At 32.3% G+C, this 26,630-nt stretch overlaps 2 protein-coding genes across 2 annotated transcripts; both read right to left on the bottom strand.

Moving 5' to 3' along the window:
- Positions 1-4,258: 4,258 nt before the first annotated feature.
- On the bottom strand, positions 4,259-9,458 carry LOC115981844 (sec-independent protein translocase protein TATA, chloroplastic). Its single transcript, XM_031104240.1, has 2 exons — positions 8,977-9,458; positions 4,259-4,651 (listed from the first exon to the last, which is right to left on the bottom strand). The coding sequence occupies exons 1-2, from the start codon at positions 9,319-9,321 to the stop codon at positions 4,517-4,519; spliced, it is 480 nt and encodes a 159-aa protein (XP_030960100.1). The 5' UTR covers positions 9,322-9,458; the 3' UTR covers positions 4,259-4,516.
- A 5,169-nt stretch (positions 9,459-14,627) lies between these two features.
- LOC115979419 (chitinase-like protein 1) lies at positions 14,628-18,906 on the bottom strand. The gene is made up of 3 exons (XM_031101450.1): positions 18,350-18,906; positions 15,599-15,758; positions 14,628-15,198 (listed from the first exon to the last, which is right to left on the bottom strand). Exons 1-3 carry the CDS (start codon positions 18,750-18,752, stop codon positions 14,790-14,792), a joined length of 972 nt encoding a protein of 323 aa, XP_030957310.1. The 5' UTR covers positions 18,753-18,906; the 3' UTR covers positions 14,628-14,789.
- Positions 18,907-26,630: the final 7,724 nt, after the last annotated feature.

Genomic DNA, 26,630 nt, shown 5'->3' with positions numbered 1-26,630 from the left:
TTCCCCATAGGTTTGAGTCCGAGAACCATGCAATACCTTGGTTCTGTCCAAAACTTGATTTTTAAGTAGTTGGTTTCCCCATAGGTTTGAGTCCGAGGACCATGCAATACCTTGGTTCTGTCTAAAACTTAGTTTTTTTAAGTAGTTGGTTTCCCCATAGGTTTGAGTCCGAGGACCATGCAATACCTTAATTCTGTCCAAAACTTAGCTTTTTTAAGTAGTTGGTTTCTCCATAGGTTTGAGTCCGAGGACCATGCAATACCTTGGTTCTGTCCAAAACTTAGCTTTACGTAGTTGGTGGAATTAACCCCTCGGCTATGGCGTGGGACCGTGGTTTAGGGGGATTACCTCATCGGCCAAGTCCTTAGAATCATCTGCGCTACTGACGCCACAAGGCATAGCCCCTGGTGGAACCTTATGCTAGGACACTACAACCGGCTGTTGGAAATGATGTGGGGGATTGTCTCAACCCACCACCTGTGCCAAGACACAAACCTTTCCCACAGACGACACCAATTGTAAGGACTCGATTTGTAACGACCCAAAATGATACTGAATTCGCATGTAAAAGGGCCCAAACAATATCATTTGTAGAGCGTGGGTTTGAAAGGCTAGGCCTTGGTCACCAGACAGTGGTTAGTCATGGTGTTTATACAGAATTAAACCGTGTTCGCTCGAGGAGTCTTTCTCCTTGAGGTGGTCTGGGAGGCTCTGGTTCTTGGCCTTTTTTCCCAGCCCTTCTTCGGATTGCTTGCTTCTCCTTTTATATTCGCCTGTACCCTTTATCCTACGTCCACGTGTAGGATCGACTTTCCAAGACTGATACTTGTCCCATCAGCCCATACCCAAAGTGGTTGGGGGTGATTGTAAAAGCTGAAGAGTATGGTTCTGTCAGGTGCAGAGTATTCAATGGCAGTAATGACAACTTTCCCTTTGTCCTTGGTCATTATACTATCCAGCGTCCCCCTCTTTATTGACATAGATATTTTAGATTTTTTCCAAAACTGTTCCTATACCGTTCTTGCCCTTTCTTTCAGAAGGACCTTGGGAATGCCGAGGACATAATCATCTTTGGCTATGTCTCAAGACTACTTAGACTTTTATTATACGTCCTCGGCTATATCCCTCCTCGGCTCGGGCCTTGGGCCCCAATGTAAAAATGGGCCAGGGCCACAAATTATTGGGCCCCACAATAGATTTGCCTAAATTCACATCCAATAAAAAAATATTGAGTTGAGTTGAGTTGAGTTGTAGTCTTAATCTACAACCAAATTTGTTACTAAATTTTGTTGAAGTGTAATTATTTTGAGCCTAAAAAAATTTTGGGTGGTCCCAAATATTTTTTTAAGGATAAAAAATCATAAAATTTTTAAAATTTACATATAATAATTAATTTTTTTTTTCCAAGTTAAGGTGATCCTATGACCACCATGGACTATACATGGAGCCGCCAGTGCTAATCATGTTGAGATTTTTGCATTTTGCTAGCATCTAAAAATAGATATCCACAATAGCATATCTATATCTTAAACACCATTATTTTAGAATAAAGTTTGGCTACAAAATTGGTTGTAGTCTAAGACTACAACTTCACTTAATATCTTCTTATTGAATGTGAATTTCAACAAATCCACCATTAGATTACATTTTCTTCTTATATCCTCCATCCTTGCAAAATTTCTAAGAGTTCAAAAATCAATAATTATGTCCAACTATTAGATTTCTAAAATATGCAACAGTGTTAATTTTTTTTATTAAAAAAAAAAATTGTAGCCTTAGGCTACAACTAATTTTGTTGCCAAACTTTGTCTATTAGCTTATTATACCCTCAATTATTTTTATCTCACAAAAAGAATAAAGTATAGAACCGATATAGGGTATATTGTTAAAGTTGTAACATAAAATAAAGTAAAATAAAGAAGATTTAAATAGAGTGATATAAGAACAGAGCATGAGATATAGGATGTATTATTAAAGTAGTAATATAAAATAAATAAAGTAGCTTTTTGATAATTAAAAATGCAATTTTTTTTTCTTTGTGACATATTTGGATGTGAATGCTTTTGGTGCCTATCACATGAGAAAGTTTCATATATGCTGATTTTAAACAGCATTCCTCTCACTAATATAAGACTGGCAAAAGAGACATCATCCCCTGTTAAAGAGAAGGAAAGAAACACACTTTTTTGTTTTTTTAGCTGAACGAAAGAAACACACTCTTAAAGCGCGTGTTTGGTGTTGTAAACAATGCAAGAGAAAAGCCATACTAAGTTACAAATTTGCAATCTTTGTTACTTTTTATTTTCTTTTCTTAAAGTGGTAATATTTTTTTTCTGTCACCAAGTGCAGCTAGTGGTCGTGCCCATTCCTTATTACTAAAATTAGAAAAATACTTATGGTGCGTACGAGGGTGCATAATTCCCGATACAACCCCTCTCAATTCATTCCTCTGGAAAGTTCCAACCAATGGGGCCACACTAATCCTGCGGTTAAAGACTTATTAAGAAAGTATTATCAAACTTTACCCTCAAATGATATTGCCATTAAGTGGAAGGTTAAAACTTCAAAAGTTTGTCATCTTAAAAGTGTACTCAAAAACCACCCTCTCGCCTCTTCTTGTTTTTTGTTTTTACTTTGCATATTTATTCGGGCCGATTCAAAAATCAAGAACATAAATATGTCGGCTCGAGACAACTAGATCTAATTTTAAAGAATAATATTGTGAGTATAATATTTTTTAAATTTATTATTGATTCTTGTATGGATCCATCATTTCAATCGTTTTATTGATTACCATTAATAAATTGTTTTTGATAGTTGTAACTTCTAAGTACATTGTAGAAAAAATTATGGCTCTAACCTTATTCATTTTCAATTGCATAAGGGCTGATCTCTAACCAATATAACCTGTTGGATTGTGATCTAATGCAAAGGGGTCTCTATTTTATAGCAAAGGACATTAAAAAAAACAAAATTCCCTGTTATAAAACAATAACAAAGGACATAAAAAGAAATTAGCAAAAATAAACCTCTATAATCGAGCTTGAGCGGCTTAGACCAACATTTGTCAAATCAGAACCCAGTCTAAAACTTGACGATGCCTAAAGAATCTTGTCCAAGCTCAGCCATGTTACCTTGCAACTGGGCTGTACGGACCACAAGGCCCATTGCCACTAATAACCATAGTTGTAAAAAAAAAACGGATTGAGTATTGACTAATTTCCACACAAAAAAATGATTAATAGGAAAAAGAGAAGCTTAACAATAACCCTTTAATATTAAACTAAAAATAATACTTTAAAGAGGGACTTGGATCCTCTTCATTTCATAGTCAATGTTTTGTTTTTATATCTACCACACCATTTAAATTTTAAATTTTAAATAATGTACCATTATCAAATTTAATACCTCATGTATTTAGTTTGAATGGTTTAAAACCAATATATTTTTCAAATTTTTGGCTTTTCCTACTCAGTCCAAACTTATTATTTCCTTTGTTTTGGGCTAAGTTTTAAACTATTGAGCTAGTTTTTCTTTATTTTCGGTTGGCTTTCTTAGTCAACCCTTGCTAGGGTTAATAAACTTTTTTTTTTCTTTTTGAAAACTAGGTTTACTATACTATTAATAATATATTTAATATTAAAAAATAACTATATTAATATATAGAGAGAGTGTAGTGCGATGTGGTTTGTATGATTTTTTTAATTATAAAACCACAAACTACACTGCACTTACTTGCAGTGCAGTACGGTGCGGTTATGCCATTTTCCTAGCGATTTTGGTGCGGTTTTTACAATTTGTGCGGTTTGATAAACACCCCTAATTGCACATAATCTCAATCCAAAAAAACACTACCAATTTTATGTTTAAATAACATCCAATTTTCTATTAATCCACAAAATATATATATATATATATATATATATATATATATATATATATATACACACATATAACATCCAGTTTAATAACTCGGATATTGCACATGATCACAAACCAAAAACACCACCAATTTTATGTTCAAGTAACATTAGAAGTACACTATTCTGTAGCACATTATAATATATAAAGAAAATTGAGGGTGTTTTGTGACCGTACAACATAATTATCATTATGCCCTACAACAAGATGACACATTTACAAGAGTAGAAAGACTTGTGCCCCCCACTGGGTTGTACCGTCATTGATCCAGGCAACTATTTCTAAAATATACTCGAGTATATTTTTTGGAAGACAAATTAGCTTAGGGAAGCAGAGAAAAATCAAATGAAAAATTGATTGGTTTGAAAATAATGGAGTAGTTGATTATGCCGACCTTCAATTGCTATGTAAAACTTGGTCTTCTAACCCAATGTAAAGCTCTAGATAAGCTAGTTATGCCTTAGCAAGCATGATCTTAAACTTGAAGGAAATTTCTTACATGACTGATCTACACTGGATATGAATAATTTTACTAAAACCATTAATACAATAGTGGAAAACTGAAACAGTGTACCAAATGACATTTCTACAAATATCATACACTCTCCTTTGTGCTTGAAACCTTGATATCTTGTTTCTCCTCTTCACTGACAGCCGTAGGTTTCTCGACAGGAGGCTCTGTTATGGAATCAGGTTCTTTTTTAAGCTCAGACTCAAACTCTTTTGCTGCCTACAAGATTGACAGAAAAATCAAATACTTCCATTATAAACAAGAAAATGGCTAAAAACATTGGATGATACAGATTCCACTAATTTTCAGCACGTGTGGCAAGCACAATGATTAATGATCAAGTTTTGACCAAGAAATGACAATTGGGCAATAACATGTCAATGGAAAAGCCTCCTAAAAGATCAATTTCTTTGTTTCTTTGTTCTGCCACTTTTGTGGAGTGCCCAATTGCGTATGTAACTAGTACATAACCACACACTATTTTTATGTCTGCGAGATTTCTGGAACTTGATCAATCCATCATGTCTAATCGATTCACATTGGGTTTAAGATAGATTCACTATTCCTCTCCACTTATATCCCAATTGGCAGTTAAATGAGGCATACCATTTACTTAGTACAAATTTTTAACTACTGCATTGCATGATATTGATTACAATAAATGAACTCATTTTCAATTTCTCCTGCAGTATAGGTTATTTTCAAAAGATTACAACAGCAGCTGGGTTGTCATAACACAGTATAAAATGCACTAATACAACATTCAGGGCCTTTATGTTTCACTAGCATCTCTCTCTCTCTCAGCCTCTATACCATGTCCTTCAGAGGGCCATATGTTGGGTTTTCCAGATAAGGCTACCAGGGTAGAAGGCACAGAACTATCAGCCAATAATAAGTTGGAAACTTCATCTATGTATATCTAAACTTGGGAATCAAAAAGGAAAAAGCTGCAACTTGCAACATGATTCCATATCAAAGCACATTGCTTGCTGCACATCAGAGAGCATAGGCTATGTGTCACTCTGTTTAGGCATTCATTTTAAGCATTTGTAGACAGGTTAAGTTTCACTCCTCTATATCAATGCTCACAGAAACTGTAGGCATTTATTTTAAGTCTATGAATTGTTCAGTGATTATGAAGCAGATGTGAAATTTTATGCATTCTTTCATGTTTGTTTTTGGAACTCCTAGCCCATCCTTTTTGAACAACAGAAAACAATCCCTGCACCCTCCTCCCCAAAAATTATTTTTCTGAATACAAGGGATGAACTTACAGAGGGAGGATATCGTTGCAAATAAGATTTTAATTCAAGAATGAAATTCTTAAGAATGGGTAGAAAATGTCAGTTCAGCTAAAATGTTGTTGCCCCAGTCATCTACACAGCTTTTCAAGGAAAATACAACTTATTACATATATGTTTGCACCAATATCAACTTCTTCCGAACCCTTGTAGGATAAAATCTTTGGATAAAAATGTCATCACTCAATCCTGACCATTTAAGGAAAATACTACTTATTACATACACGTTTCCACCCTGCACCAATATCAAGTTCTTCTGATCCCTCATAGGAAAAAATCTTTAGATAAAAATGCCCTTACTCAATCTTGACCATTTAACAAAGATTCACAGTTCTCCTCATATCTCTCTCTCTCTCTCCCTGTTCTGAAAGCCTAACCTTTATACAAATCCAACCACAAAAGAAAAAGAAAACGCATCTTCCTACAAATATCCTCTCTACACTATGAAAAAGATGAGCTGGTTGACTCTGGGTATCCTGTTCGATGTTTAACAAACCAAGCAGATTCAGATTCCCACCTTTCCACATCATTCACCATGTGGAAAATGCAACCTTTTCTCATATATCCCAAAAATGATGCCAACCTGTCTCCTTCTCATCTGTCTGTCTCCATAGTCCCCAGCATAGAAAAGACTCAAAGAACCACTTAAAATGTCATTACAAACAGTCTATAAAGTCAATTCTATTAACTAAGCCCTAGAGCTGCCATTTCAGTAAAGAAGCAGGTTCTCCAATTTGTGTGAGGGAAGGATGGAAAGACAGATGTGTTTCTCATCTTTTAAGTTTCCTATTATGGGAAAATCCAGACCATACCTTTAGACCCTGACTTGGTATTATTATAGAAAGGGGAAGACTTAGGTACAGTATTTAGGTGCTGTTCCTTAGATTCTCCTTTTAAGATTCTGTCATGTGGATTTTTCCTTATGGGATGGAAGTGTATTTTTTAGTTAAGTAGCTACATGGCTGAATCTTAAGAGGGGAACCTAAAGAACAGTACCTAAATTTTGTCCTTATAGAAATATAGTAGTATAAATAATTCTTTAAGACTTTTTTGTAACTATATTTGTATATGTAACTATGGTTTTGTATTTCATATTAGAGCTATATAGGCTTCCACTGCACACAGGTCAATTCAAACAAATAATCAATGCCAGAGAAAATGGGTCCCTTTTTATTTGACAATTACTCCTGATTATGTGTTCTGATAAGAATCATCTTGCACATAGGGATACACTTCCTTTTTCTCTAATGTGGGTAACATGGGGGGGAGGAATAACTGTACATTCAATGACATGAAGGTCTCAGTTATTGAGCTGAAATTCTTATTTGTGGACTTTACAGTGTGCATATACCTCCTGTGTTTCCAGTAAAAATTATTACTTATCTTAAAAACAAAAAATTGCATACCTATACATAAGGTACAATTATTCCTCTTCCTTAGCCCCCTGAAAATGGTATGTGGATCTTTACCTTAGTTGTAGACTTGTAGTTTCAATGCTTCTATATGGTTAGTGTATGGGCTAAGAGTAAATACCAAAGTACTGAATACGTGTCAAGTTTGTAAGGCCTTGAAATGGAGACAGATTATGGATGCTTTTATAGCAGGTTGGAGCACCACAAAGTACATGGCTGGACAAAAGTATCCTGTGTCTGTCTAGATGTTGCAAGCAGGATGAGCATTACTTTGTAAAGTTGAAGATGAAAAAATCATGTGAACTTCATTGCCAAAGTCTGAGCCTATTTTAGCTACACCCTTCAATTCAACCTACCATACCCATGCCCCATGTCCGCACTGCATGAGATGGGAAGGGTAGTATGGCTACCATACACTCCAAAATGGTAGAAACTCTTTGAATAATGTGGCACATACTAGCATCCAAAGCCCCTACTTGGTCACTCAAGTCCATACAGCATAAGGCACAGCTTAATCAAGATACTGACTACTAATGCAAAGTTGTTATAGTTATGCTAAAATGTTTTCAAAGATTCAGCAGTCATTAGATAGCATAGGAATCATCTGCATGAAGTCCTTCCTTAGGCTTAAAGTCCTCTAAAAGTCCTATTGAGAGAGTCAGGAGGGAGGGTACCTAGAAAGGCAAATCTTCTATTTTGATTAGTTTTCCTTCATAAAAAGAAACCTTAACATTATCATATATAATAAAGTAAATTTCAGGAATTCAATTTTACCAGGAAGCGCTAAGGAATAAGCTCAAATTACTGGACTGCCATTGTTAACAAAAAGCTGATCGGTTTGATTCATTTGAAAGCATTTATTCATGGTTGTTCTTTCCCTTAACATCTAACCTTCTCTCCCTCAAACACAGAGGGGGAGTGTCAAGGATTAGGAATAGGTCCTTACATTATCATCAACCAAAATATTTTCTGAAATCAATTCCAGATGTTAATAGCAAGAATGAAACTAATCCATATATCACCCCCACGAATTCACCTAAAAGTTAAAACTAAACTGAACTTTGAAATACCAAAATAGATAATAAGTTAATGACAGCTGGTACGATCAAATATTTCACAGAAAACTCATGATATGACAAACAAAATGCAATCATATAGAATATCTCAGTACAAGAATTTCTTTCTGTACCTTTGTAATAAAGCATAATAGTAAGACATCAAAATTTAAAACAATTTCACAAGGAGCAAATGAATATGTATTCCAATAATACGAAGTTTGGACTTTGACAACACATAATCTTAAATTCAAAGAGTTTCAACACATAATTATCTACGAAATCAGAAACTTCCACACAATTGACCCCTAAAACAACTTTTAAGTAAATTTAAGAGAACAAAATCATTTCTACAAACACAAGTTTCAAGCTTTCTTTTTCTTTAATTCAGCATCCCTTTTTGCCCTCAATCATACCCCAATACAAGTATTAAGCTTCCTTCAGTTCAGTTTGCCATTTCTTTTGGAAACCAAAACAACATATAAAAACATAAGACACCAATTTTCTCTTCCTTTTTTTGTGGATAAGCCATAGGATACCAATTTTCTTTGCTACCCTTTTCCTCACTTTTCTCAACAACTATATTTTCTTGATAAGTTTTTCTTAACAAGTACATTAAGTTTCATTGTAAATCGAATTTCTCACATTATTGCATATGGAATTCTTGAGTATAAGATTCTCCCCTTTTCATTTTCCAGAGAACCAAACAACATTAAAAACCAAAACTTTCATTCATATCCCAACAAAATAAACTGACTTAATTTGAACTTACAAACCTGTTGGAAGCTCTTGACAGTCTTGCCAATACTCTTTCCTACTTCAGGCAACTTCTTGGGCCCAAAAACCAGAGCTGCAACACCAGCAATAACAGCCAGCTCAGGCACTCCAAGACCGAACAAAGCGTTACAAGTCAGACCCTTTCTTGCTCTCTCAACTCTGATCCTGGTTGTAGCTCCACCCAGTACCAGAGTGTTGCTGTTGGGCTTGGTTTTGTTGAAGAAAGTGAGGGTGGCATTGCTGGTGAAGAAGGTGGAGTTGGAAGAAGAGAAGGGGAGAGAAGGTGGGGTTACTCTTGGAATGGAAGTAGAGACTGGAGAGAGACAAATAGATGAGATCTCCATTGATTTTTTTGTTTTTGTTTTTTGGGTTTTGGGTTTTGGAGCTGTTGCTGGTTGGAGAAGATGGATAATGAATGAGGAGGGTGAAGAGGTTGGGGTGGAGGCTGCGAGTTTTGAATGGTTGACCAAGATTTTCTTTGTTTGGACTTGATTATGGCTCATGGGTCAGCCCGTATGGATGGGATTGAGATTCGGTGCAAGAGTTAAGGGACTGTTTGGTTAGCTTAAAGTCATTTTTGTTTTCATTTTTAGTTTTTAGGGAATCTTATTTTATTTTATTTTTTTAAAAAAAATACTAAGTATTTTTAATACACACGAGAAGAGGGGAAGACGTCTTAAAAAAACTGACAGTAATGTATATCCAAAATGATCTAACTCTTAAATACATGGCACAAGTTTTAAATCTCTTTAAGTCATACTCATTTTCCAATGTAGAATTAACCCAGTGTTTTTTCTTTTGAGAATACTAAGTATTTTTAACACACACGCGAGGAGAAAAGAGAAAGTTTTAAAAAAATTGACAATAATATATATCCAAAAGGGGAAATTGATTTAGTTTTAGCATTTGTATTCAGATTTCATTTTTAATATCCTAAAATTTGGATTTGAATATAAAAAATGAATACAACTTTTTAGCATTTTTGTTTTTTATGAATACGAATACAAATAATACAATGGCATATTCGAAAATATTGTGAAAATAAGTATATTCTATATCTAAATTATGTATTCAAAACAACTTACCAAATACTACTAGTGAAAATAAGTATTTTTTTTTTCTATCAAATTCAAGATTTCAATATAGAATAAATAAAATGAAAAGTGGATATATCACTTTTTGAAACCAAACAGTCCCTAAGGTCATTGCATTGTGTATTACCTTTTCAATGGTGTAATTAAAAATTAAAATGAAGTTAACTTCTAATCACAAACATCCACGGGATCAAAAAAGTTAAATTAAAAAAAAAAATAAAGTTGAAAAGTTTTTTAAAATTGAAATTTTGTGTGATGGATTGCACCGACACCAAATTTCAATCCGTATGGATGAAGGTTAATGTGTTGTTTAAACTTTTTATTTTTAAATAATTTTAGAAATTAGGATGGTAAAAAATCAAATATTTTGTTAATATATATATATATATTATATACAAGATAGAAATTTTACTCTAGTCTAATCTAAGTATATATGTGTGTGAAACTCACTCTTGGAGACTTAAACCACAACCCTTGCACCCCACACCCCATATGCACTTATACTTGTGGATTGACCATCGCACTAAGGATGTAAGGTGATTTTTGTTAATATTTGTCAATATAATATTTAATGAATCACGTGATTAATGATAAAAACAAATTAATGATCATAATTTATTGATGGTAATTCTTTGTTACAAATTATCTTGCCATATATAATAATTGAATGTTATATGCATTGTATTCCTTTGAAAGAAAAAAAAAAATTAAACACTTATTTTTTATATAGAGTTTCAACTTATGATATTCACTTTTGATAATTATTCTTTATCATCAAACAAAAAGATCAATAAATTTTTTGTGTAGGCGGGGATTAGGGGTGTGCAGCCAACCCGCCAATCCACCAAAACTGACCCGATCCAACCCGTCAGGTTGGTTTGGTTTTTAGGACTTGGTGAGTTGGGTTTTTTTGATAGCGGGTCGAGTTGGGTATGGGTCATAAAATTCCAAACTCATCAAACCTGACCTGACCCACCCATATATTTAATATATATTATATAATTAATATTTTTTTAAAAATAACCAACTCTTCTTATCCTATATAAAAGCCAATTAGTTCAAACAAACCCTAATAAATTACTATTGTCGTTTAGTCATTAGTGTTATTTGCCTTTAAGGAGTTACATTGAAACTAATTTTTGGGTTTTTTTAATATATTTATATTTATATTCTTTATGCTCAATTTAATAATAATAGTAATAAAAAAAAAAATTGTCCAACTCATGGGTTCAACCCAACCCATGTGGGTTGGGTTGGATTGGGTTGGACTTATGTGATGGGTTGGGTCAAGTTGAATTTTTTTTAACCCACTATGATGAGTTGGGTCAAAAAATCCCCTTAACTCGACCCGACCCAACCCGACCCATGCACACACCTAGCAGAGATCAAACTCCAAATTTTTTATTCAACTACAAAAGATTTTACCAATTCAATAACAAATATAGATAGCTTAGCTTAGAAAATCTAATATGTTATATCAATTATACTTTGATAGAAAATAATCACATCATATTAAGAAATTTTTGGGACTAACACTTATAAGTCTTATCTACTATTCTCATTTTTCACTTAATAACAAAACAAATTATCAAAAACATCAATCAGTTTTTAGTGCAAGCAGGGATCAAATCTCAAATTTTTTATTCAACCACAAAAGACTTTACCAATTTAATAACAAATATAGATAGCTTAACTTAGAAAATCTAATATGTTATATCAATTATACTTTCATAAAAAATAATCACATCATGTTAAGAAATTTTTGGGACTAACACTTATAAGTCTTATCTAATATTCTCATTTTTCACTTAATAACAAAACAAATTATCAAAAATACAAATTAGTTTTTGGCGCAAGTAGAGATCAAATCTCAAATTTTTTATTCAACCACAAAAGACTTTACCAAATCAATAACAAATATAGATAGCTTAACTTAGAAAATCCAATATGTTATATCAATTATGCTTTGTTAGAAAATAATCACTTCATATTAAGAAAGTTTTGGGACTAACACTTATAAGTCTCATCTACTATTATCATTTTTCACTTAATAACAAAACAAATTGTCAAACTTTTCCATGCATCATGCAAGTTTGCATTAGTTTCAATAAAAATCAGGTAACATATCTCCATTATTTCTATAAAAAAATTAAAAAAAAAAAAAAGTTCTATACCTTGGTTTGAAGTTGTTCATGATATTAAAATTGGATTAGAGAATATTTACTTAGAATAGTTTCAAGCCCAAATAATTAGCTTATATGTTAATTCCTTAATTTTATTATCCTATGAAACATTTTAGATTTATCTTAATAAGATATTAACATTTGTTTGATATTATATAATAGTTTCATCTTCGGGCCCACTCAATCAACTACCCCATTTTCTATTTTGATGTTGTTAAGAGCATTAATATGAGATATTATTTTTTTAAAAATATCTTATTATAACATACTAAAAATTACTTTATTTATTTTAGCGTAGAAGTATTTACAATACACCTTATATCACATTTCTTACTTTAGCACATCAACTATTAAAATAACTTTTTTTTTTAAGAAATTCCTACTTTTTGTTTTTTTTTAAAAAAAAAAAAAAAAACTCATCGCCACTCCCACAAGCAACAATCAACTAGCCACCACTAGAACCCACCACCATCACCATATTAATGGAACAAACATTTCAAACCAAAATCCATTAGAACTTTGCCTAAAACAAAAGCAATCCAACCCAACCAAAAAAACTTAGCAACCCAATCACCACCACCAACAACTAACGTAACCACCACCGCCACCCATAACTACCAACACTACAGCCCATATCAACAACCTTCAAATTAAACCCACTAAACCCATGATTAACAATCCCAAATAACAACCTCCAAACCTAGATCAAACCCATTGAACCCATGTTCAACATACCCAAAAAACCCATATCGATTAGAGAGAGAGATCGAGTTAGAAAGAGATTAAGATACGAGGTGGCAATGGCGAGATCACAAGCGATGGAAGTGAGAGGTTGAACGTTGGTTTATGAGAGAGAGAGAGAGAGAGAGAGAGAGAGAGAGAGAGAGAGAGAGAGAGAGAGAGAGAGAAGAAGAAGAAGAAGAAGAAGAAGAAAGAAGAAGACTGGAGAATGAAAAAAAAAAAAGTTTTTTATTTTTAGCATTTGGGTCGATACTCTTTTACTACTAGAATGGTATAGTCACAAATGCTAAAATTTTTTGGCATTTGAGACATCTCTTGTAGGTTAATTTTTGGTGTTTGATCAGCTAAATGTTAAAATTTTAGCATTTAGCATATCTAATACTAGTGCTTTAATAACTTACAATGAGTCAAGCAGTTTTTTTGTTTGCCTCGAGTCTTTATTTAGATTTTAGCTTATTTTGTTCATGTACAATTTTCTTTTTAAACCCTCACTTTATCAAGTTCATGTATACTTTAAGTCACTTTCAACCAAAAAAAAAAAAAAAATTAGCAAAAACTCAAAAACTCAAAAAAGCTAATGCCAAATAAATACATGATTGGAAGAATATTCAAGGGATGGAATACAAGGGATCTGAGAACCTTTACAAGTAGGATGCATTGTATATGCCTTTCTTTCTTCTATTTTTTGTTCCCCCTCTTTCATTTAAGTACCCGTTTGAATCCCACGTCCACGTTTAGGGTTTTGCCTTTTTTTTTTTTTTTTGACCAGTGCCACTTGCACTGTTCATGTCCCATGCATGAATAGTTGGTGCATTCAGTAGTGAATAGTAACCAAAAATTATTTTTTTATTGTTTTTAGTTTTCAGCAAAATAAACGGTATCCAAACGCACCATAAATTCCCGTATTGAAGCATACTTATAATTCCTATGGCTACAAAACAATTTTTATGCTTCCTACTCATTCTGGGGTCCAACTGATGAAGATGACATTTATTTTATTTTAATACATTCCTTGAAAATCTTTGTTATTTCTACTTTATACATCTTTTGAAGATAATTTTTTTTTTTTTTTGATGGGTCTTTTGAAGATAATTAGTTGGTGCATTCAGTTGCATAGAGATAGTGGCAACAATATGTTTATATTAAGTTTTTATTTAAGTGTATAAATTTGATAGTGATAAATTACACTTTTCCATCATAAATTATCACCCCAATTACATTCAACCTTTTGAACTATTGGAATGCACGATTAACCCCAAAATTTTAAAAATACGTTACACTTAATCTCTTGCCATTTGTTTTGATGTTAAGCTTAATGAAGTTTATTATTGAAAGATCAATTTACCATTCTCTTCAAAACAGAAAGTTGAGGGTAAATTGGTCATTCAATACTAAATTTTGTTAGCCTTAATGTTAAAACAGACGGTAAGGGAGACATTAAAATAGTGTTACAATTTTGGGGGTCAATCGTAAATTTTAATAATTCAAGGAGTAAAGTGTAATCAAAGTGATAGTTTGGGTGGAAAAGTATAATTTCCACGCTGGATATGTGACAGATTTCAATTGGATTTATCATTTTTATAGATGGTTAGGAAATATACTAAGTTGTTTGCGACTAAACATAAGGATATCTTTTGCTTAACTGCTATTTTCTTCTCAATTATTTTCTTTAACAAAAAGAAAAAAGAAAAAGAAAAAGTGTCCTTACATGGTGCGAGTTACATACTAATTATAAAAACATAGAAAAGTTTAGATATGGTCCATACAAAATAATTCATAAACACCAAACAAAGCTTAAGGATACGAGGAAAATGGTGGATTGGAAGCAATCTGCTTAGCACAACTAAGCACTTCATAAGATCTTGCTTCTTCTTGAGCAACACCCATTGTATCAAGGTAATGTAGGTAATTAGAGATGATGTTATTCATGGACTCATTATCATCTTGACCACAAACAAGATCTCCGTAAAGTACCTTCATGGTGGCACCAAAACCAGAAACTCCATTGGTTGAAGTGTCATTCTTGGTGGGTTCCAAGTAACCAATAAAGACATTGTGTGCTGAAGGCTGGTTCTCCTTAATTGGTGTCATCCACCTCCAAAGTGAAACTTGGAAGGCCAAGGTCGTATTTTGGTCAATATATTCTGGATGGCTCAACAAATCAACATTCAAATCTTTACTTGCTTTTCCATAATTGTAGTTCCTATTTAAAGCATAAAAAAAAAATCATTTGGAATGTGGTATGCAAACTATCAATTGATCTACAATAAATTGTTTTAAGGCAGAAAACAAAAGACGTACATGTCTTAGGGTTCTAAATTAAAATTTTTATGTCTTTTAAGTAACACAATGCCTGTATTTAGTTTTACTAAAAAGCAGGTTGCATATAAATTTTATTTGAAGAATGCACCACTTAGTTAATCATATTTGGATTATGCTAAAGGAGGATCTCATTTTGATGTTTCTTTAATAGACAAGCATGAAAATTTCAACAAAGTTTCAACTTAGGATTAAACTGAATAATGTAAGATGATAAAATAATTCACATGTAAAGATATAAAGGATGTATGATCATTGTTAGGTGTAATTGAAAAGGTAGATACCAATAAATAGGTAGAAAACCTCGACCATAGTATGCAACTCCAGGTGCACAAGGATAAATATTTGTGTAGTGTTCATCACAGTAATTCAAGTTGAAATTCATTTCGTTATTGTAGCATGAACCCTGGGCTAATTGTTCCATGGTGGCCACTTGATTTCCACCTGAAAAATATCATCCATTTTTACTTTGCATAGACATTGAGCAACAAGAGGATTATTGTCATTTGTTGAAATACAATTGTAATTACAAACAACCACGTCATCGATAAATAGAGCTCCAAATTAATTTAGTTTCAACTTAATTGGAGAAAAGAATCTCACTTATATATAGGTAGTGCCCAAATTAATTTAGTTCCAACTATAAGAGTAGACTCACAGGCCACCGCTTCATTCATTTGCTTAAAAAAAGGTAGGGTTCAAAAAGTATATTAAGATTTGAATCATATATCTCATTCCAGCTTGGCCTCCAAGACCCAAACAAATTCTATAATAACCTTTTTACTTGTGTTTTATTTGTCACATTAATTAATTTTATTAAAATTTAAATGACGACAATATTCAAAGATGAAATTGATTTGGCTTTGAAATGTTTTTCTTTTACTTGATTTTGAAAGTTGAGGGACTAAAATGGCATACTTAATTGAAATACTAAATTTTCAAAGTTAAGGAACCAAATTGAACTTTATCCTATAGTTGAAAACTCAAATTAGAAAGTAAACATTTTTTTATATATAAAATTTGTAGGGCCCTTGGGCCCTGAGGTTCATTATCTACCTGTATATTGGGCCTATGGCCCAAGCTGAGGACAAGGACTCGCCCGAGGAGGAGGAGCCTTTGTCAGAAGAGACTTTGTTGAAAAATAAAAAGATGAGATTTGGTCATAATAGCTCCAGAGAGTGTGACGAGGATGAAAACGTCCCCAACCAAACTTAGCCGAGGTCCTGGGAGATGGTTTAGCAACAAGGGTGACGACCCCGAAAATTCAATTGGAGCGGACAAGCATTGCAGAGATATCAGATAAGGTGGAGTTCCTAAATATCTTAGGTGAAAGTTACTGCCTCCGCATTAAATGCATTGCAGCTAACTCTATGGCAGCATTAATATGGAGATGATGCTTGAATAGTTGATTTTAGCCTTACAGCTACTACATAAGGACATATGGGAAGTGCTGATGGGACAAGTATCCAAACCGACCGTTTAGCATGCATGTAGAAGGTGAAGATGAAAATGAAAGACAGTATAAAAGGTGAGGGAAGGGGTGAGAAGAGGGGATCAGAAAATCTAGGAAAGAAACACTGTAACAGTCTACAATCAAATTTGTAACATTACCTAAGAACTTTATATAAGAACCAGTGTCCTCGGATTTCGTTGAGAACGTTTTTTCTTCAGTTTACACTTGTGTATTTTTATTCTTTTGTCTTCAAACCTATCTAACTCGTTGTTCGGTTAACTAAAGCCCAGTTTTCTAACCAATTCTCTATAAATTCATTGTTTTGGACTTTTCGGGTCTTAGTCCATCTATGTGTTGGGCTAGGAACTCAAATCTGGTCCCTACAATTCATTCTCAATTAAATCATTTTTATCAAGTAAAAGTGTAACAAATCCCCATTTATATCTTGTAATATCATTTCCTAAGAGATTAAATAACAAAAAGACATAAAATAATTAAAGCATTAAAATCCATTTCCAACTTTATCAAATTAAAACTTGTTTAAATTGGATATTTTAAACTAAAATTTCATGTTTTTAACAAATTAAATAATCAATAATAATATCCATCTTTAGCTAACCAAATGTTTTGTTGAATTAAAACAAAAAATTCTTAAGAATAAGTAGCAAAAAGTGATTCAAAATAAAAGGACAAATTTAATAATATTTTAAGGTTTATTCAACTTCAAAGAGATCCAAACAAAGCAATCCCCTAAGTCTACAATAAAATAAAATGAAGAATTTAAACACAATACACACTCTAATCAAGTTTACTTACTTAAAATAAAAGGACAAATTTAATAATATTTTAAGATTTATTCAACTTCAAAGAGATCCAAACAAAGCAGTCCCCTAAGTCTACATTAAAAGAAAATTAAGAAATTAAATACAGTACACACTCTAATCAAGTTTACTTTTTTTTTTTTTTTTTTTTTGACAGACTAATCAAGTTTACTTACTTAAACTCCTACCGTGTGTTTGGGTGAAACATTTGTTAAATATAATTTTATAAATGATGGGATTTACGATAAAATCCAAGCATTTATGAACTTCTTTTGCTTGGTTATTAATTTTCAAATTACGGGATTTCAATTTATTTCATTGTATTAGAAAATTAAAATGTCCTAAAACTAAAAACTAAAAAAGAATTAATACTCTCTTTGTAGCTTTGCCAGCAAAGAACCATGCCAATTCAACACCTGGTTTGGTTTAATAAATATAATATATATATATATATATATATATATATATATATATAACATTAACTAGCTAAGTCAACTCACATGGTCTAAAGTTAGATTTGTAATGAGATCGGTGTTCTTGGGCCGATTGTGGAGCTCCAAGGAGCAATTCTTGCCCCAATCGGAGAGTGAATAGTGGGCAAAACCCAGGTTTTGTATTATTGGAATTTTAAATCCTTGATTAACCCCAAATCCTAGCTATAAATATTAAATGACATCAAAGAGACAGAAAAGAAGTCCTTCAACACAGACAATTAAATTCAACCATTAAAACACAGAAACTCTGAAGAAGTAGGTACTCACAGTAAATTGTGCTGTCAAGATGGGCAAGAAAAGCTGCGACTTCCATGTCTCCAAAGAAGTTCCCGTTGATGTAGGTATTACCAAAGCCATAGGGCTGGTAGTGAGCACAGGCAGAGATAAATGAGTGGTACTCCTCGTGGGAGCTGCTTTCTTGGACCTCAACCGAGTTACCTTTTGAGATGGTTTTCTTATAATGGGTGCTCTTGAAGTACTCATGAACTTCCCCTTTACAGCATTGTTTGGTACCTGACATCCCCTCCAAATGACGGCCTTGGGTTGAAGCCTCTGGATTGGTAGGGCAGTGATAACATTTCTCCAGTGAAGAATAGTTACAATTCACAGGCACTACTACAAATGCCAATATTATCAAAGACCATTTGTACTCCATTTTTGCAAGTAACATTAATTAACAAGGATGAAGATAGAAGAGAGGTCTGTATCTTCAATAAGAGGCTCCCAGAAGTAATTTCCTCCTATATAAGCTGACTGCTGCGAGAAGGTAGAAAAGAAAAAATAAAAGAAAAAGGAGAAAGGGAAGTAGGTCATAATGCGGTCAGTCTTTTCTTTTCTTTTTTCTCTTTTTTTGGTCAATAGGCTGCATTATATTAGATTAACTAGTCACAAAAGGCCACATACAACACGCAAAACCGTAATTTGACACCTTTCGCTTTGGACGAACGTTACCGAACCTATTAAAAAAAAACAATAACCACACCAGCCTCGTATAAATCCGAACCTAAAACAAACAACAACCTCAGCTCCGACCTCCTCCTCGTATAAAAACAAAACCCAAAACTCTCTTTCTCTGTCTGTCATTTTGTAATTTTCCAAAGTGAACGGTTGGAGAGAGAGACAGAGAGACAGAGAGTTTGGACTTTTTCTAAGGAACGCGGAAAATTCAAAGTCTTTTCGAGGAAATAATCAATCTACAGGTACTTTCTCTCAGCTTTGTCCCTTTTTTCCTTTCTTTTCCTTTTTATCAATTTGCATTTGGGTCTCTCCGTGTGTGTGTGTTTGTTTGTTTGTGTTGTTGTTGATTTAGCTTTGGGGTTATTGAAAAGATCCTAAATTTGTTGAAGTTTGAAAATCAAACAATTGAAATGGTTTCACAAATGTAATTTTGTATTGATGAATTTGTGGGTACAATTCACTATAATAAAATTCTACAACAATTGAATCAACCTTTGATTTGATCTTCTTGAAGAAGTTTTCAATTTAAATGTTGTGCCAATGCAATATTGATTTGAATATAAATGTTTTTTTTTTTTTTTACCTTGGTTGGAACATGAATTGAAGATCTTTGTAACAAAATATTACAATGAATCTTTGGATGTACACTTATTAGAAATTCTTCGTGTCTTTCAAACATTTTTCAAATTTTTTTCGTCTTCGAAGATTTGTGGTGGAAATTTTTCAGGGCTTTAGATGCTTGAATTTGATTAAGTTCAGATGAGTTGAAGTCTTTCAAGTTTCTGAAAGTTTTAGAACTTGATTCTAGTAGAACTCTAAGACTTAAAATAATGATTTAGATGAATGTTGTTTGAATATTCTTTGTATTTGAAAATCTTGATGTAAAAGTTCTTCAGGGCTATGGAGTTGGATCTAAAAGAGTTTTGAATCTTGAGGTTCTTGAAGTTCTTGGAGGCTTTGGAGCTTAATTCCAATAGAATTTTAAGATCTAAGAGGAGGATTTGAATGATTTCTCTTTAAATGTTCTTTGTATTTGAGTACTGATGTTCTTGAAGTTCTCGAAAGCTTGAAGTTTAACTCCGGTGGAGTTTCGGAACTTCTAGATGTGCCTTCACAAGACTAAAAAGAGTATTTATTTATAAGAGTTTTGGAGAAGTGTGATGACACATGATTGACTCTCATTGGTGACAGTTTTGTAATTTAAATGGAAGGAATTACTTGTCTTGTTCTTCAAGGGACACATGACATTATTGGTTTAGTCAATGTGTCTTAATTTAAAATAACACATGACATTTTTTAATTAGACCGTTTATGTTATTTTCAATTAAAATATCAACATGTGTCGATATGCAACTAGCTCTTAAATATTCTTCATAATTTCTATTAAGTGACATTTAGAATATTTTCATTGGTTTTTAAACAATAATAGTAGAACCCATTAAGTAGCACGTGTTACTTTGTGACTGGTTGCAAAAGTCATCTTTGAGTGTGGTGAGTGAGTGAGTCTGGAAATTCGAATTTGATGCTTGTCTCGAGCTTTCACTGTGTTTTCTTGAGACTTCTTATATTTTAGACCCCGCCTGTTTTGGAGCAATAGCTTCGTAGAATGTGCTAGATTGCAACGATGGGCCCAGTGGCGGAGCCACACACAAGTAAAAAATGATAAATTTTTATACATGTTTACTAAAAGAAATACATGACTTTTGTATACTCATTAAAATTTAGAAAATGATAAATTCTCTTAGTAAATTAATTTATATGTGTGTGTAGAGATTTATTTTAATTAATATATTAACATCACAACTTGGCCCCTCGAACCAAAATTTCTGACTCTGCCTTTGGATGGGCCCCAATGGTTTGAATTGTTCACCGCAATCATAGCCTGTTTTTTCTTCTTCTTACTCTTTTACGCTGAGGGCTTTTTTCTTTTCTTTTTTTTTCTTCTTATTCTTTTAAGCTTAGGGCCACCAACTAATAGCGACATTGGCCTAAAACTTTGTTTTTGGTGATTAAAATTTCTCCTTTTAGTTTTTCTCAGGACTTGCTGTCAATGACTCAAGTTTGGTTGAATATTGAATGTTTAAACTTGACTCGACAATAAACGTTAAATGCTCAAATTTTGGTTTGAGCTTGAATCAAGCCTAAAAATAATGTTTAGTTTGAACTCGTCAAAAATTTGAGCTTGGCTTGACCACTTAATTCATTAGTTAAGTCAAACTTGAGTTCAATATGAAGCTCTTGAGATTGAGATTCATTATAAGTACATTTTCAAACTCATATTAAGCTTATTATCAAGTTCATTTGGTTTAGATAAATGGTCCTAATATCCAATTAATTAGAAGCTTAGTAAATTATGAGTTAATTGTTCAAGCTCATAAACCAACCTAAACTTGGCTAGTTTTTATATCAAGTCTAATTATTCAGTTTATTTATGAACAATTTTTTTTGCTTGGACGACTCATTTATTAAACCAGAAGAAGATATGCTTAATTTATAAATTAAATTGACTTCGTTTTGACTGGAGACTTGGCACTGCAAAATCTTTTGCATTTGTAGATTTTTCTTTACTTGAAAAATAAAATTTTTAATGATTCTTGTTTGTTCCCTCTTTTTTTTTTTTTTTTTTTTTTTTTTTTTTTTTTTTTTTTTTTGGAGATAAAAGATAGAAATTTTTTTAAATAAGTAAGGAAGTATACAAAAGAGAGGCCCAGCTGCTAAAGCCAGCCCGCCAAGAAAGACCACAGCACTGCAGTCCAAAATAAAGAATAACAAAGACCCATGCAGTTAAGGGAATTTCGCGCCAATGCTTAAGTCTACACTTTAATTAATTAATTTTTGGTGCAGTAATCAAAACTTTCGCCGAAAACTTCGGACGCTCTCTCACTGCTGCAATTGCTACTCACATGTCTCACCATTTAAGGAGAAAAAAGAAAAAGAAGAGGATTAGATAAAAAGTGGATTTGACCATATTGTTTTTAGAAATTAATGTTCAGCCTGATACTATCAGGAAAAAACATAATATTGTACTTAAAAAAAAAAAAAAAATGTACTTTTGATTATACTTTACGTCAAATTAGAGTACTGGTATCAGTCCATCTATAATATCATATTGACTAAATTTTACGCATATAATCTCAAAAATCACTAATATCAAATTATGAAAAGTTGTATAAAATGAGAGAAATTATAATATTTGTGTAAATTTATACAACTCTATTCATGTGTAAATGAGTATTTTATATATGTTTTAATTCACTTTTTTGGTTGGTGTGTATGAGTGATGTGGGTATTTTGAAAAAAATGATTATGTAAAAAACAAAAAAAAAAAAATTTATGTTAAAATAGACATAAATTTTTACATTGATACAAATACTTAACAACCAAGCATGGGCTTGAAGGCCGTGGTCCCCCAAAATTTTAAAAAATTTCCATTATGTAAAATGTTTTTACAACCTTTTAAATATTAGACACCGCAATTAAGAGTTTGTTTTAGAAAATTAGAACTTCCCACTGCCCAAAAAAGAATAGACCAACTAGTATTCTCCAAAAAGTAATTTCCCAAATAGACCCTCAGAAAAAAAAATCAAGGTACATAATATAAATAGATTATCCATTTTTAATAATAAAAAAAATATAATGCCGCCATAATATTTTCTTTCTTAGGTTTTCTCTCTCTTATTTGGTGAGTTATGGGCGTTGATTTCAAGTCATAGAGTTTTTAATAAATAATACTAATTTTCTCTTGGAGAAATATTTTTTATTGGGACAAAGTCATTATTGCTAAGTTTCTAATTATTTGTCAATGCTTGATTTAAACTAAAAATATTAAATGTGTATAAAAAAAAAATATATTAAATGAAAAGGCTAAATGGAGGAAATTTTATGTCAAAAGTGATATTACGAAAGAATGAGAGAGATTTAAAAAATTAAAATATAAAAATGGTGATTATGAAAATATACAGAAGATTAGACAATTTGTATATAATTATTAAAATTTATAATGATCATAAGTGTTTGGTCCAAAAGATTGGATGTTAGCAATCCATGACAAAAAAATTAAGTATTTTTATAATTAAAAAAAGGGTGAATTCTTGTTAAGTCTTTGACGTGATTTGTAAGTCCATGACGAAGAAATGAGATCTTTTGAAGAAAAAAATGATTCTACTTTCTGGAATCTCGCCACCTACTCGATTGATTGAGATTTTAGTCTCAACACCTTTTTGACACGTTTGAATACCGTTTATTTTGTTGAAAATTAAAAACTGAAAACAATAAAAAATATTTTCCGGCTACAGTTCATTAATGAAATCACTGTGCATTTGCCTAATTGCACTATTCATGTCTCATGAACATTGCAAGAGGTGCTGGATTTAAAGAAAAAAGAAAAGAAAAAGAAGGGAGAATATAATTTCTATCCAAACGCCTTCTTAGTATACGTTTGGATAGAAATGATTTCTCCTGCATTTACTTTTTTTTTTTTTTTTTTTTTAAGCGTCTCTTGCACTGTTCATGGGACATGAAAAGTGCATTTAGGTTTATGAACAGTAACCTACGCGTGAACAGTTATGTTTTTATTATTTTCAGTTTTCAGCAAAATAAGCAGTATCCAAACGGACCCTTAGTTGATCGATTTAGAATCAAGAAATCAATTTTTTTTTCCTTGATGCATTTTTCATTAAGTTTTCTGCACATATATGTATTTTTAAACCCTAATTGGAGTGCCTATTAAAAATCCATAAAGCATGACTTTTCAAGAGGTTATAAAGGCATAAAAGCTTTTTTCTAATCATAGAGAAAACCTAGTCTCCACCTATTCAAATCATGAGCTCAAAAACTTATAAAAAACCATCTTCCACGATGATTTTGTAGAGTAGTTTTTATTTATTGATAGATTGTAACTAGAACAAAAGGTTTTGTAATTCTTTACTTAGATTGTAATTAGGAGTGACCAAAGTCATGTATAGTTTCTTTCTATCAATTGTAAATATTTGAATTATAAAATTTAAAAAAAAAATTCTATTAATCTTCATGAAAGTACGTAAATATTCTATGGTTAATTTTCATCATGAAGTTAGGAAATAGATGACAAAAAAATGAAGAAAAGAACTTGAAGATCAAATTGGACCAAAGTGAATGAAGTAGATTGAATGGACCGAATTGGACCAATCATGACCAAAATAGATTGAAGTAGACCAGATGGACGGAAGTGGACCAAACTTCCATAATATGGATTTAGTTTGAAGCCATAGAGCTATCCAAGGTTAATTTGCTATGGAGATGAAAATTTTAAGCTGATACTTGAAGTCGTGAGTGGTAGGTTCACTTTCAACAAAGTCTTTTGTAGAAGAATTCATGGATTTGGAGTTACATTGGGGAATGTTAGTAAGTATTGCAAGTTGTAGCAAATGAGAATAAGGTTATTATGTTTATAAAACCTTCAATATTGTATCAGTGGATATATTTTTCCTCTGAGTTGGTGGTTAAGCCCTCGCAATAGTATTTACTTTAAGATGGTTATTCCATCATTTTTCCCTACACACCATATGTTATGTTGTGTTATTTGTTGGTTTCTTTATTGCTTTTCATATGGTGTATGTTGATCTGTAATAATTAACCTAGAAATCTGAATCATAACTGGTTAATTTAATAAATTGCTTAATATCGTTGTAAAATCAACCAAGTGGTCTTAATTTGCCCAAACAATTGGTATTAGAGCAGGTTTACTTTAATTTGATTAATTTCTGAAGTATGATCCTTGACCCCTATTGTCATGAATAAAAATTGAGTGTCTTGCTATTCTAGCTTAACCACAATGATATTGATGTTCTTGATTTTATGAGTATATGTAAACTCTTCGTAAGGAATTATCCTAAATCTTTGAAAACTGCTAAGAAATTTTAGGAAGCGTTAAAAAAGGTTAAAACCTGAAAATGATGAATTACTTGTAAAATTTAATGAAACAAATAAATTGAATTAAAATTTTAAAAACCAGTATTCCTCTCAAGTGGAGAAAAAGCTTGGAAGAGTAACTAGTTGAATCTAAAGCTGAACTTGAAAAATTAACTAGTCAATTTAAAGAGCCTAACTCTAAGGAATATAATGTGAATATTCCACAATTTAAAAGGAATCATAAGAAAGAGTAAAGGGTTATGTAACTAGGACAAACAAGGGTAAAATATTTGAAGATGAGATTCAAACCACTAAGCTCATGCCTAGACCCCCTCCTAGGCTATAAAATAAATATGAATTTGTCCCTACTTGTCACCATTGTGGCGTTGTTAGTTATATTCGACCAAATTATCCTAAGTTTAGGTCTCAATTAACTGTCAAATCTTGACCTACACGTAGGAAATATAGGCATCCTTAAAATCTAAGTATTTTGGGTCTCAAAATAGGAAAAGAGATCATGCACGTCAAATCCCGAGCCTAGAAAAAATTTTGAAAATTTTAAGATTGTTAGCTTGTGAAAGAAAATTTCAAAATTGGTCTCATTCTCAAATTAATTTTAATTTCCCTCAAAGACACTCAGTCTTTCATGGCTCTTCATTGTTGATGACACTTTTGGCACAACCGTGGAATGAGAGACCTTGCCCTCAATTTGCTGAATCATTGGTTAGGCCAAACCCGCGCAAACATATGGAGTCACATTGGTGCCTCTCAAAAATGGTGGTTGGATAGATTACATTTCCCCCTGGGTCCTTGGTTTTATATAAAGTCGTCACTTATTTTATTTAAACTGAAAAATAAGAAAACCACATAAGAAATTTATCATTTTATTATTTTAGAAGTTGAAAATTACATAGACAAGTAGATAACTAGTAGTCTATAATCCTCAATCTATTTTTGGAGGCTAAGTTTGATCATGGTTTAGATCAAACTTATTCTAGAGTCCTTGATCTCATTCTCAAAATTTCTCTCAAAAATTTTGATCATGGTATAGATCCTTTTGATAAACTGCATCATATAGACCCTTTGTACAGAAATGCTAAATTCCATTAGAGTTAATAACAAAACAGACGTCAGTGTATTTTTGAAATTTTGAGGTCAGTCGTGTGTTTTGATAATTTAAGGGCTGAAGTATAATTGGGGCAAATTGATTAGGTTGAAAAGTGTAATCCATTCCCCCACCCCGTTTGTCTTTTAATAAGGGGCCGTAAGGGACGGGCTAAATATACTAGTTTATGGGTCGGCCCTACTTAGGTAGAACATGCAAGTCATTTTATTTTGGAGCAAGGTGTTGCGAAACGCGTGGAACTTGCTTTATTGACTGGAGGTTAGCACGCAGAAGAAGTCAAGAGCAGAAAAGCATGGAAGTTTGCAACTTTAGTTAAAAGTATTTTTGAGTCTTTAGCTAAAGTTGATTGAAGGTACCCCATCACCCATTTCAAGATCCTCAATTATTTCTTTTAAATTGGAATTTATAGTCTGTTTCACAACATCAGGGACTACACTTAGTCTGCAATATTTTGAATGATTCAATCTACATGAGACTACAATGTAGTTTATAGTATATATAGATTACAAGTTTTTTTTTTTTTTTTTTTGAGTAATATATAATTCCAAGTTAGTTTCTATCGTATTCTAGATGTTT

This window comes from Quercus lobata, chromosome 3 (genome assembly GCF_001633185.2).
Source record: "Quercus lobata isolate SW786 chromosome 3, ValleyOak3.0 Primary Assembly, whole genome shotgun sequence".
Classification (NCBI taxonomy): domain Eukaryota; kingdom Viridiplantae; phylum Streptophyta; class Magnoliopsida; order Fagales; family Fagaceae; genus Quercus; species Quercus lobata.
Note: the sequence above shows the minus strand (reverse complement) of the source record. Positions and strands in the feature narration are given on the sequence as shown.

What these genes read in the sequence shown, in the direction of transcription:
- LOC115981844 (XM_031104240.1), bottom strand. Translation starts at nt 9,321, where the DNA reads ATGGAGATCTCATCTATTTGTCTCTCTCCAGTCTCTACTTCCATTCCA. An exon ending in CTGTCAAGAGCTTCCAACAG is followed by an intron (nt 4,652 to 8,976) that starts GTTTGTAAGTTC and finishes TCAATCTTGTAG; the next exon opens with GCAGCAAAAGAGTTTGAGTC.
- LOC115979419 (XM_031101450.1), bottom strand. Translation starts at nt 18,752, where the DNA reads ATGTTACTTGCAAAAATGGAGTACAAATGGTCTTTGATAATATTGGCA. An exon ending in TCTTGACAGCACAATTTACT is followed by an intron (nt 15,759 to 18,349) that starts GTGAGTACCTAC and finishes GATATTTTTCAG; the next exon opens with GTGGAAATCAAGTGGCCACC. An exon ending in GGTTTTCTACCTATTTATTG is followed by an intron (nt 15,199 to 15,598) that starts GTATCTACCTTT and finishes TGCTTTAAATAG; the next exon opens with GAACTACAATTATGGAAAAG.